At 41.8% G+C, this 12,728-nt stretch overlaps 1 protein-coding gene across 3 annotated transcripts in view; it reads right to left on the minus strand.

Annotated features, from left to right (window-relative positions):
• The window catches only part of TMTC4 (transmembrane O-mannosyltransferase targeting cadherins 4), a 56,051-nt gene that overhangs the window by 32,046 nt on the left and 11,277 nt on the right, over positions 1–12,728 (minus strand). For all 3 annotated transcript variants that reach the window (XM_074378482.1, XM_074378483.1, XM_074378484.1), the window contains exon 5: positions 8,096–8,183. In XM_074378482.1, coding sequence (XP_074234583.1) covers positions 8,096–8,183 — 88 coding nt within the window. The remainder of the gene's footprint in view (positions 1–8,095; positions 8,184–12,728) is intronic.

Genomic DNA, 12,728 nt, shown 5'->3' on the forward strand with positions numbered 1-12,728 from the left:
ACAGTTCAGATGGCGAGGACCCCAAATCTAAAAACAAGTGCCCTAAACTATGTGAGTTACACAATTGCCCTAATTTTTTTAAGCTGTATGATTCCCAAGTCAAAGAAAAACAGATGTCTTACATATACATACATACATTCCTTTTCATTACAAGTTACTACAAGATATTGAATCTAGTTCCCTGTGCTATACGGTAAAAAGTTGTTTATCTATTTTATACATAGTAGTGTGTATCTGCAAATCTTGAACACCCGATTTATCCCTTCTGACTCCCCTTTCCCCCAATAACCATAAGTTTGTTTTCTATGCCTGTGAGACTGTTCCTGTTTTATTAATTAAAAAAAGAGAGATGTCTTAAATAAGAATGGAAAATGGGAGGAAATGATATCCCAATAGTTAAGAGCTATCCTGTTCTAGCTGCCTGAGCTATGGTAAGGGGCATAACATAGCAATGAAAGTTCAAGAACTTAGAACCACTGAGATTAGAGAGCTTGTCTTGCATAACAGTTTAGAATTTTAAATGGTTATTCTAGGTATGCAGCAAATCCCTTCCTCTCTTGAAAAGAGTCTATCCTCCCCACCATAAATGAGACTCAAATTTCTCTTCTTAGTCCTAACTCCCATTAAACAATATTCTAAGGTACTAGTTTATAAAAGAAATTGTTCTGGCTATTCTATCAAGTTTATTGTGCAGAGAGATTACCTGTTTCCAACCCAAAATACTAGGCTTTAAGAGAAGGATCAATTCTTATCATAAGAATAATACTTTCCATCTTGGGCATTCAGAAATAATATCCAGCACACCATCAACCTCATCGGACTTAGTGATTTTCTTTTCTTTTTTTTAAGAATAATTATGCTTTATTTATAAGGATATTTCCTTTTTAAAAAAAAGATTCTGTTCTAAAAGCTCTTGCCTGGAGATATTCTATTTAAACACACACACAAAAAAAAGCAGACAAATGTTACGTGAATAGGTTTTTTTTTTTTTTGCTCTCTAAAAATGCCAGGATTCCAGGGGTTAGCACAGACTTGTTTGTTAATAAACTCAGGCAGTTAAAAATTGTCCAGAGTTTTGTAATACAAACATTGCATCTATAAAGAAAGCTAATGAGGTTATCAAAAAGAACTATACCCTCGAAGTGCTTTCTAACTAGTTAAATCATTAATTTCAGACCACCCAATTTTTTTTTGTTCCCTTATAAAAAATATTAAATCTGTGCCTCTGTAAAAATAAAAAAAAACCTTTCTTGAACTTCAGGTTTATGAGTAAAGAATGCCAGACCTTTCTTTGAATTTATGTTCAGATCCAACAACAACAAAGACCAAGTCACTTTAAACATAAGTTTAAACAATAAATAGCACTTATTATTATTTGTATCCAATAAATACTGGACTGAACTTCTATCACAAAAGAGCTCTGATCCTTAGCCGCACGCTTACAAACACGTGGGCACCACGAGAAGCTGGAGGGAGGACTCAGCCCTGCCTGGACATGTGCTTACCCTTGGCTTTTTGTGCGCTCCATGCTGACAAGACAGGGGGCAATAAAAATGTGTGACTATTTCTTAGGGTATCTCAAGGTCCAAATGAAAATATATACACTTGAATGTCCACTGGCATCAAGAGCTCTGCTCTGCTGGACTGAAGGGAATTTAATAGAGTAGTTGAGAGAAGTTTACATTTTAACACACAAGTACCATATGACCCAGCAATTCTACGCCTGGACATTTACCCGAAGGAAACGAAATCACTATCTCAAAAGGACAGCTGCACCCCCATGTTCACTGCAGCATTATTTACAATAGCCAAGACACAAAAACAATGTGTCTATCGACAGATGGGTACACAATGAAAATGTGTACACACATTGCAATATTACTCAGCCATAAGAAAGAAGGAAATCTTGCCATTTGCCACAACACAGATAGACCTTGAGGGCATTATGCTAAATGAGATAAGTTAAACAAAGACAAATAGTGTATGATCTCACTTCTAAGCGGAATCATTAAAAAAAAACCTATAAAACTGAACTCACAGATCCAGAGAACAGATTGATTGAAGGGAGGTGCGAAATGGATGAAGATAGTCGAAAGGTACAAAGTTCAAGGTACAAGATAAATAATAAGTAAGTCCTGGGGATATAACACAGAGCACGGAGACTATCGCCCACAATACTGTATCGTATACTTGAAAGAGGCTAAGAGAGTAGACTTTAAAAGTTGTCATCAGAAGAAAAATTTTATAACTACAGGTGGTAACAGATGTTAACCAGACATACTGCGGTGATCATTTCATGATATATACAAATATCGAATCATTATATTGTGCACCTAAAACGAATACAATGTTATATGTCAATTATATCTCAAAAATGCACATTTCAGTGCAAAGTGACAAAAAAAAAAAAAAAGAAATCAACATTCCCAAGGCCATAGGTATCAATTCTGCACATGAGAAGGGGCCACTTACTGAGTGCCTGCTCTGAGGTGGGTACAGGGAGCAACAGTGAACAGGGATGAATGGAGAATCCGAGCCCTCCTCGCCTTGAGCACTCTGAATGTTAATCAAAATACACTGAGCTCTAAGCCCTTCCAGGGCAAGGACCAGGTCTTCCTAGTTGGTATATCCCCAACGCCGACCGAGGGCCTGTTACAAGGATGCCCTTAATGTTTGATCACTTAATGGTGAAAGAATGAGTAACCCAAGCCGACAAGCCTCCATGTGATTTCAGAACAGAAGCAGAAAGTGTCTTCTCACAAATGCCTTAACTGGAGTTATTTTTGCAAACAGGGTTCTTACTACTTCTCCTCTGCGAAGGTATTATTAATTTGTGAAAACCTTGCTCAGCTTAAAAAAAGATCCTGAGCCACCATATTCATGAAGTTGAACATTAAAATGATGTTTAAGAGTTATTCTACAGAGTGGCTGTCTATAAACAAAGAAGCGGTTTATGTTCTGAGCCTGTGAAAAGTTGAAAAAGGAGGTCAGAAAATCTGAAATGCAGAATGGTTGCTGAAAACACAGCGACTGTCAGCAGAGACCAGGAGAGCGCCACCTGGCTTCACCAGCACTGGTTTGGGGGATAATGAGACAGTGGGGATTTGGTGGGGGGAGAGGAGGCTGACAGAATGGAGGGGCTGTTCCGGTGCTGCCGGGCCGAGCGGAGAGAAGTGGGCCAGGGCTGGGCAGTGGGTCACAGTGTCCCGCCTTGCTCTGTCCCGAGGTTACAGAGGGTGGGGCTCAGGGCACCAAACCTGGTCCGGGTGGGTCAGAGAACTGCCTGAGGTGTGGGCCCCAGGCCTGCTCCCAGGCCAGCTGCTAACTCAGTATAAGTCTTTCTCTGAAGAGTCCAAGTCACCCTGTGCCCCCAGACCGGCAATGAACTTGGGAGGCAGAATTCAATCATTCGCCGATAGTCTGTGATGTGAAAACAGCCAGTGGGCGCTGGAAACAGCAGTGAAAACCCACTCAGAACACCGAGGGTGCAGTTGGGGGATGGGTGTTTTCAACTACCGGCTTTAAACTCCCAAGAGAAAAGGATTATGGTCTGTAACTCAAAGCCTGCGTGGGCAGGTGGACACAGTCAGAGCACAAAAGGACACAGAAGTCCAAGGCTGAGAATAACTTTCCGGGTCAAGGCACCAAGGCCTGCACATGTGCAGAGGGGTAACGTCCCAGAGCTTTACATCTTCCAAAGCCTAAATGAGCTGTGGGTGACGGTAAAGGACAGCACCTTTGGAGGTGGGGCCACAGTTTCCACTGGAATCGACTCTTTTCCTAAAGAGGGTTCCAGGGAACAGGAAAACAGATCCAGCCCGTAAACAAGAGGTCAACAGAAAGGCTTCTTCAAGGTTTCCCAATCGAGCTTTTCATCTTCTAACTGTTCCAAGTAACAACCAAATGAAAATCTATTCATATTCCTGAAAGGCTTTTCAGAGAAGCCACACCGACCACTGCTAGGCTGTGCAAACACCATTTCCAGGTTAGCTTTCTCAACAACATTTACATACTTCACACGAAAGGCCTATGACAATCTCTTTATAAAATCTCTTTCCATTTTAAAGTAAACATACTAAAAAATGTTAAAAGAATAGCTACCAGACCAAAAAAGGAAGTTATATTGCTACTAACAGCTAATATACCATAGTGCCATTAGCACTAAAATAAACTTCACTAATTTCTCATGAATCAAAGTCTTCATTGAAAAACCATCATATATCAAACACTTTTACCTTTGGTATTACTTTCCAAAGGCCTTATTTTTAAAAAGTCTGTCTTTTGCATGGATGGCTCTTGGAAATAATTTTATAATTTACAAAGGAATGAAAACAAATACATGTATCAGAGTAGGTACATCTGTGAATTGGAACACAGAAAAGGTTAGCAAAAGGATCTAGGAAAAGAATATAAAATGTTTGCAGTTTTTCACTGTTCTGTGAGAATACTTCATTAAAGGAAACTAACAAATACCAGGTCACTTGATAGAAGAATTTTTAGTCTCCTGATAGTTTTTCCATTATTTTACAAGAGCAATTTCTAGAAGTAGTGAGAGGTTCTATTGTTATATCTTTAATGATGTGTCCAAATATTAAATCTATCGATATTTAGTACTTTCCTCAAAGAGCCTTCTGATGTCTTTGAAATCCATTCAGAATAAGGTGTAGTTACTTTAAGGGAGGATATGTTAAAATTAATAAAATGACACTTCACCAAACTTTAGAGATGTCTATGAGAAAAGTCAACACTTAATTTTTAATTTTTTTCAAGAACAATATGACAACTGATACGTTGCTCTCCTACCTGACTGCAAATTCAGATTTAACTTAAGAACACAAGACAACAGTAAAATGCAGATACATAAAGTAAAATGCAAACAAAACCCCCACAACAATGCAAACAGTACCACTGCTTGTAACGAATGTAACAGTAAGGAGTCAAAGCACCCCCTCCCTCTCTCCCACTCCCATCACCCATGGAAATGCCACACCGGTGGGGCTGGTGCAGTCCCTCCCCACCCACCCTCAGATCTCTGTGTCTCTTGGGAGTTTTACAGTCATCACGGGTGGGGTGAGCCTGACCCCAGAAGAGGGGACATGCCTTAATGTGAAGTCGACTTTCAGTCTCGGGAAGAAAAGTTACCCCCACTATTCTCTGTTCTTGAGGTTGTTCTATTTGGCTGTCCCCAAACTCTCTGCTGTATCAGAAAAATGATGAGTCACAGGAAAAAGTGGTGGTGTGATAAACCGACAAGAAGAAAAGAGGATGGGGAGTGGTTGGGTATGACCATGTCCTGAGTGAGCACGGCACAGTGTGGGGCCATGGGGTCACCCTCGCACTGTGTCTTAGCAGAGTCACAGGTTTGAGGGAACTGGTACTTCGAGATACACAACCTGAGCCCTGTGTTTAGCTGTACAGGACCACGTGGAGCAGGGGCCCTTCTCACAGGCCCTTCCCAATCCGCCCTTGGAAACTATGGGTACTTCCTATATGGAGGTTCCAGGTATATAGCTATAAATATCTCGAACATCAAAACAGTGCAGCCTGTCCCAAAGGAATTTGCAATCCTGCCTAAGTCTTTTTGTAGAAAAAACCTAAGGGTCAAAAGCTATCTATCGCTCTTTTAAAAAAAGCCCATGGGTCACATCAATGTTCATAATCGCACTATTCACAGTAGCCCTGAAGCGGAAACAACCCAAACGTCCATCAGCAGATGAATGGTAAACAAAATGTGGTGTGTCCAGACAGTGGAAGAGTATTCAGCCTTAAAAAGGAAGGAAATTCTGGTACACGCTACAATGTGGATGAACCTTGAAGACATTACGTTCAGTGAAATAAGCCAGTCACAAAAGGGCAAATATTGTATGACTCCACACATACGGGGTACCTAGAAGAGTCAAATTCATGGACAGAAAACAGGATGGTGGTTGCCAGGGGCTGGAGGTAGGGAGAATGGGGAGTAATTGAGCACAAGGTTTCAGTCTGGGATGATGAAAAACCTTCGGAGATGGATGGTAGTGATGGTTACACAACAATGAGAGTGTACTTAACGCCACTGAGCTGATTTTTAAATTAAAAATGGTTAAAGTGTTCAATCCTATGCAGTGTGTATTTCACCACAAAAAGAAAAAGAAAATAAGCCTATTGGGATTTAAATAATATAACTGATTCCTTGTTTTGCGTCTACTGGGGAATTCCCACAAATTTACAAGACATTAAAAAATCGTAAGAGAAGAATCTGTCTGTGGGCCATCTTCACCTCAGGACAGCACATCTTGGAAGGTAAGCTTGGTTTAGAAACTCTTTCAGAATCTTTGACAGCAAACACTAAGGTAAGCAGCCCAACCTGCGCCTATGTTGGGGGCTCTCAGCATTTGGGAGCTGTAGGGAGGGAGACGAAAGAAGAGGATGCTGCTGGACCTTCTAAATGGTTCTCCCAAACCCACACAGAGACCGCAAGGACAGGACAGTGCCTGTGGGCCCAGGGCTGAGGCCTAGGGGGATGGGTGGAGGCAGGAGATGTCACATTGTTTATATTTTAGAAAACGTGATTTTCTTCAAATTGGGAGATGAGTTCACAGGTGTTCATTTTATTGTCTGACTTATTACTTATGAATTGCCTATGTTCTTTAGTATCGAATACTTTACAAATTTGCCAGTTAAAATTAAAGTTGCTAGTTGCCTTTTCTAATATTTTAGATTTTTCATGTTCAATTGCTAAATGATATTATTATAGTTTAGTCTTAAAAATTCCCTCCCAATTCCATAATAAAATTATTAAATAGTCAGTTGTTACATGTCATGCTGAAAGGGAAAAAAAATGCTTAAACATATATCATTTGGTTATCTTAAACACAATGTTTTAAAGAGTAAAAGGTGCAAGTCACCAAAATTTGTTGATTCTTTATCTGGTGACTTAACCTGGGCATTAAAAAAAAAACAAACACCTTTTTAAAAAAACCAAAAACATACACAAAAGTAGAGATGCTGACACAGGAACTCACGTCCCCATCACTCAGCTCAGACAATTATCGACTCCCCACCAGTCTGGTTTCATCTATATGCCAACACGCTTCCTGCCTCCTTTCAGATTATTTTGAGACAAATCCCAGACTTTCTACCATTTCATCCGTAAATAAATATTTCAGCATATGTCTCTAAGAGAAAGGGAGAGTTTTTAAAACATACCTTCAATGTCACTATCACACCTAACATTTTAACAATTCATTAACAGAACTGAATGTCCCTCCTGTCTATTTTTAATGACTGTTTTGAAGCTTGTGTCCCTGGTCCCAGGGGTACAGGGGAGCAGAAGAGCTCACCGTGGTTGGTGCTGGCTTTGAAGGGAGTTGTTACACTCAAAGTGTGAACCTAGTTCTGCCATGAACAGCTGTGTGATCCTGGGGGAGTTACTTAAACTCTGAGTCTTACATTTGGAAAACAGGGAAAGTAACTCCACCTATCTTAAAGATTTTAACATAATTAAATGAGAAAAATACACACACACACACACACACACATATACACACAGCAGATAGTCAATAAACAGCAACTAATTATATTAACAGGAAACTCACCTCCCTTTCATAAGTAAAATAACTTCCTGCTGGAAACTCCCTATTAATCCTTGCTAAAAAACCTTTTGGAACCACTAGGATGGTGACAATGGCTTGTCAATCATCTGTCCCAGGGGTTGGCAAACTTTGTAAAGGACAGGAAAGTTTCTACTTGTTTTCTCCAATAGGTTTTAATAGTAATAAAAAAAAAAACCCAAACATTTTTTCTGCTACAAGTTTGCTAGAAATTAAAAAAAAACCCACAAAAATCATTCAGAACTGCTTTAGCACCCGGAGCAGCTCTTGGTTTCACTGCCCAACAGGACACTCCCATATGAACACTGAAGCGTGGACTCTGTATTATTGAAAAAGCAATGGAGGAACAGACATCTCTAAAAAGAGTTTACGCCTTTTGACCCACATTCCTTCAAAGTGATAAACGTACATAAACGGACCCTTTCCCACCTGTTAAAACACTGCTCGGCAGGACAGAAACATGAAGAAGATGCAAAATTAAGAAGGCAAAATATCATGCTTACCTTCTCTCAATGCTTTACAGTAGCCAAGGAAAGATAACAGAAAAAACAGGGCACCCAGGAGGTCTGCTCGGCCCACAACACCAGCAACCTGAAAAAGGGAAGAAAAAAAGATTTATTTAAAAAAAACACTTGAACAAAACTCTGGAAACACAAAAAATTCCTTAGAAATAGAACACCAAACTTCTATCAGGTTCAGCCATCTAATAAAATGATGCATGTAACCGTGCCGCATCCCTGCAGTCTGATTGGACGGCTGACTTTCTTTTCACTTCTGGTCCAGGACTTAGGTCAACTGCTTCCAAGGGAAGGCTGGATGGGTTCAAATCTACCGACGGCTCCTCTGTGGCCGGGACGGAGCCAGGGATGCACGCGTGCAGCGAAAGCCCGTTACGCGGCACGCTGCACACTACAGCTCCGGGGTCCTCTGCTCCAGCCAGGTCCCCAAAGTGGATTTTCAATTGGAAAATGTTATCAGCTCAAAGGGCATGATATTTAAAAAAGAAAATTTGATTGGAAGCATGAAGGAAAGGCGGGAAGGACATTAAAAGTCATCAGGCAGACAGAATACAACACGTTCAAAGCTGCCTCTGCCACCTTTTCTCCTTTCAGATCAAAACTAATTAAGTGGGTTAACCTGGAAAGTAGAACTCTTCAAAAGCAATCAACGCAAGATGAAAACAGAAAAAAATGTCTACCATTTCTTCCCAGTCCCCCCCACCCCCATTTTCTACGACTGCCCTTCCCTTCTTCAGTGACAATGGAGCAATATATAAAATTTGTGCTCAGTTTCTTTCAAGGTGATTACTCCAATAATTGTCCTCCAAATGTTTCGTGGCAATGAAAGACACAGAATTCCAGGCATGAGTCTTGGTCTAGTTTACACGGCATTCTTCACTAACTGGTACCTGGGTGTGACATCTGTCAAAGCTTTCACAGTGATTCTCTAGGCATCACTTTAATGTCTGGGAAGTTTATCTTTTCTTAAAGTGAGTGAGTCAGAAACAGAATAAGAGAATATACAATGAACATGAAAATTACTAGATTTACATACGATTCCCAGGTGTGTGTACAAGCAGAAACTAAAAGGAATGCCTTTAAGGAGCAGTTTCCCGCTACGCTGGTTAGATATGAAATGCTGAGGCGATTATCCATTCTGATGGTGAACTCCGGATGGAGGTGCACGTGGCAACCCATGGAGTCACGCAATCACTTAGAAGATTGACAGCTGAATCCAACCTGTGACCCCCATGCACATGAAAAAAACCTCCAGGGAAGGAAACTCAGGACAAACAAAGGTTCAACAGAGCTGGGACAAGTAGGCCAGTATGCCAGAAGGTTAAACGGCACAATTACTCCATGAAGGAAGTATGTAATGAGACTTCTTGCATCCTCTGGCCCATAACTCACTAAGAGACAGTAAAGTCGGGGATGCAGCGAGACTCAACAGAGCCCGGCGCATAGTGGGTGCTGGCTCAAGGTGGATTCCCACAGAAATCCCGAAGGTGCTGATGTAAACTAGGACAGGGTGGGACTCAGGGGCGGGGGATGTGCAGAGGGCAGTGCACAAAGGACACAGCAGCTCAGGGTGAAGCAGGAATGGGCTCTGCAGCTCTGCGGCGGGTGAGGGCAGGAGCAGCTGGTCCTGTGGGCCTCCCGCCAACACTGGAGAGGGCTGGGAGTTGCATCTTCCAGGGGCGGCTCTCTATGGAGCCCAAGGGTGGGCTGGATCCCATACCCTTTCAGGGGAAAAAATAAGAGAAGCCAACCTAGAGAAGTGGATCCAAAGGGGTCCTTAGAGCCAAGGGGTCAGGGAAGCAGGGCCAAGGGGATGTGGAGGGTCAAAGAACAAGGTTTCTTGAACTGAGCGAAGGAGAGGAAAGTGGTTTGGATAAACACCAGGGATAGGGGCCAAAAAGGCCAGCCTAAACCACTTCCTATCTGGGTGGCTGAGGTACATTTAGACTCTCACTAACATATAATGTTGTAAATCAACTAAACCTGAATAAAAAAAAGACTCCCACTAAAACGAACTCTAAACATCATAAAATTATTTTTAAAACATTCTCCCTTTGGTTAATTGGTGACGGTATCCCCAGGCCTTAAGCAATGTACATTACATCAACTGACATAAAGAAAAACAAGTTTTTAAAAGTATGGCAAGTCGGGGGAAGGTATAGCTCAATTGGCAGAGTGCTTGCTTAGCAGGCATGAGGTCCTGTGTTCAATCCCCAGTACCTCCATTAAAAAACAAATAAAATAAAACAAGTTACCTCCTTCCTCCAGCCCCCCCAAAAAAGCATGGCAAGTATTTTAAAGGGTATGGAGTCCTTCAGTGAATTTTTGACATTGTAATTAGCTATTTCACAGAAAAAAATTTAAAAGGCTATCCAAGGAGGTCCTGAGATTAACTGTTTGGGTCATGGGCATCCGTACAGAAAGATTTTATTTTTCTTTTCTGGTATTTGTGTAGTTATGTATTTTCAGGCAAAGTGCTTTACAAAGGCATTTTTTTTTTTTCCCTTACAAATAACCTGAAATGCTCATACCAGCGTTTCCGGAGAAGTCACTGCGACTCCCAGGACCCATGAAGCAGGGGTGGTGGTGCCTCCCCGCTAGGAACAACTTGCACCGGGGCGCAAGGAGGAATTAGGGGAAGGGCGATTGTCTTCCCATCCAATTCCTTCAGCAGTAAACCCTGGGTTCACTGGATGGGCAGAATTAGTAAGAAGAATGGAACTTCCCTCTTTGACAACCGAATTCAAGCAATTTGAAATCTTCACCAATGTTTTGAGGACAAAGGAAACCCACAGTGGCACTGCTGACCTCAGGGGACCCCTGGGGCCTCCATCAGACAAGGGGCAAGGAAACCTCCCCCTTAGCTCTCCCTCCACCCCCACATCTGGACTGCTGGAGGCCTTGGAGCCCAGCCCACGTCCCGAGCACAGGGCTGCTCCCTCAGTGCCCACCTGGGAGGCTCTGGGGAACTCGCCTTCCATGGTCTCCTTGGGTGGGCCTGCTTTTTGCCAAAATAAGGAAAGGTGAACATACAAATTATCTGTCTTAGGAATGCTAATTTTTAATGACCTGTAAACTTTTCTTGCAATTTTAAGCCTGGATGGCTTTCGTGGAATGCAGGGATGAAGAGATGAAGACATTTTTCAAATATTCCTTTCTCTCTTATAGTTGGACCTCCCTGAGCTTCTTCTTAAATATCTCAAATGTAGAATTTGGGGTTCATGTGTTCCCAGACTGCATTTATCTGGGGCATGTGTTTGCACACATCCAGTTATATCTGTGAGTATTTCAAACTTTTCTTTACTTCCCATCATTTAAAATTAGAATTTTAGAAACATTTCTTTGATTAATAATTCAAATATTTCATTTTGCTTTTAAGATCACACAAAATTGGACAAGGACCAAAACAGTAAATCAGTATTTTTGATTGATGCACACATTATTTCTGGGTCCCAACAAACATCTAGATCATAAAGAGAACTCACATGGAAACAAATTCTAATTTGACCACAGCTATATATATCTGTCTTACAACAGTCCCCAGCCTCTGAATTTGCTGAAGCAAAAAATTATGAGAATTTTTTTAAAGCTTTAAAGTAATAAGATATTAGAAGAAGGTTGTGAGAACAATTCCACAATCCTCTTAATACCAAAGAACAGATAGTTTAATGAAAGTAATAAAACCAAATGCTAAAGGCAGGCATTCTGCTCAATATTTTGAAACTGACTTCAAGATGCTCAGTGCAATCAGTCAATAATGCAGGTATTTAAATACAGATGAAATGCAGAAATCTATCGTGGAGAAGTAATAACGTCCAGGGAGTATTTTATACCAGGTACTTTGTGCTCACAGAATGAATAACTAAAATCAAATCTTTTGCCTCAGCAAACATGCTGACTTAATTTTCAAAGGGTTCCACAGTGGTGGGGTAGGGTGGTTCCTGAAAACCCCACAAGTGTTTGGTTAAGTCCCAAACCAGTTTGTACCAAAATATTCAGCAGCAGTTCAATAGACTAAGAGCAGGAGCTGCCTGACTCCCTGGGCTGAGCCTGTCAGGGGGCGGTGGATAAGACAGGGAGGGGAGGGGGAGAAGGAGAGTGGGGGGTTCAGAAGCCATCCACACCAGGATGTGGGGACCCTCTTTCCAGTTCCACTCAAAGTACACTGGCCCCTCCTCAGCACTGGCCTCGGACGACCAGATGGTAAGTTCTGTCCCTACCTCCACCAGCTACGTGGCTGGCCTGGGGTAAGTCCTTAAATTATCCTCCCAGGCTGTTCCCCCTTCTGCAAAGTGGACACCGTTATGCTGCCTCATCTGATGCCACAGTCGCTGTGACCCTCGTACTGAGCATGAGAAAGTATTCTGGACGTTGCAGAGCTCTCAGCTAACATGGGGAAATGGCATCAGACCCTTCCTGGAAGAAAGGTCATCTCAGCCTCTGGCTTTGAGACCCCAAAGCCAGACAAGAGTCAGCATTCATACCTTTACAGTGTGGTCATGTAAGGAAAAAGAACGTATCCCCAGAGATCATGCCATCCAGTCATTATAAAGCCCAGAGGGGACCCTGTATTTCTCATAAGGGAGACCCACTAGACCCACAGATCAGTTTCAGCTGT

Source organism: Camelus bactrianus, chromosome 14, assembly GCF_048773025.1.
Source record: "Camelus bactrianus isolate YW-2024 breed Bactrian camel chromosome 14, ASM4877302v1, whole genome shotgun sequence".
In the NCBI taxonomy this organism is placed as follows: Eukaryota; Metazoa; Chordata; class Mammalia; order Artiodactyla; family Camelidae; genus Camelus; species Camelus bactrianus.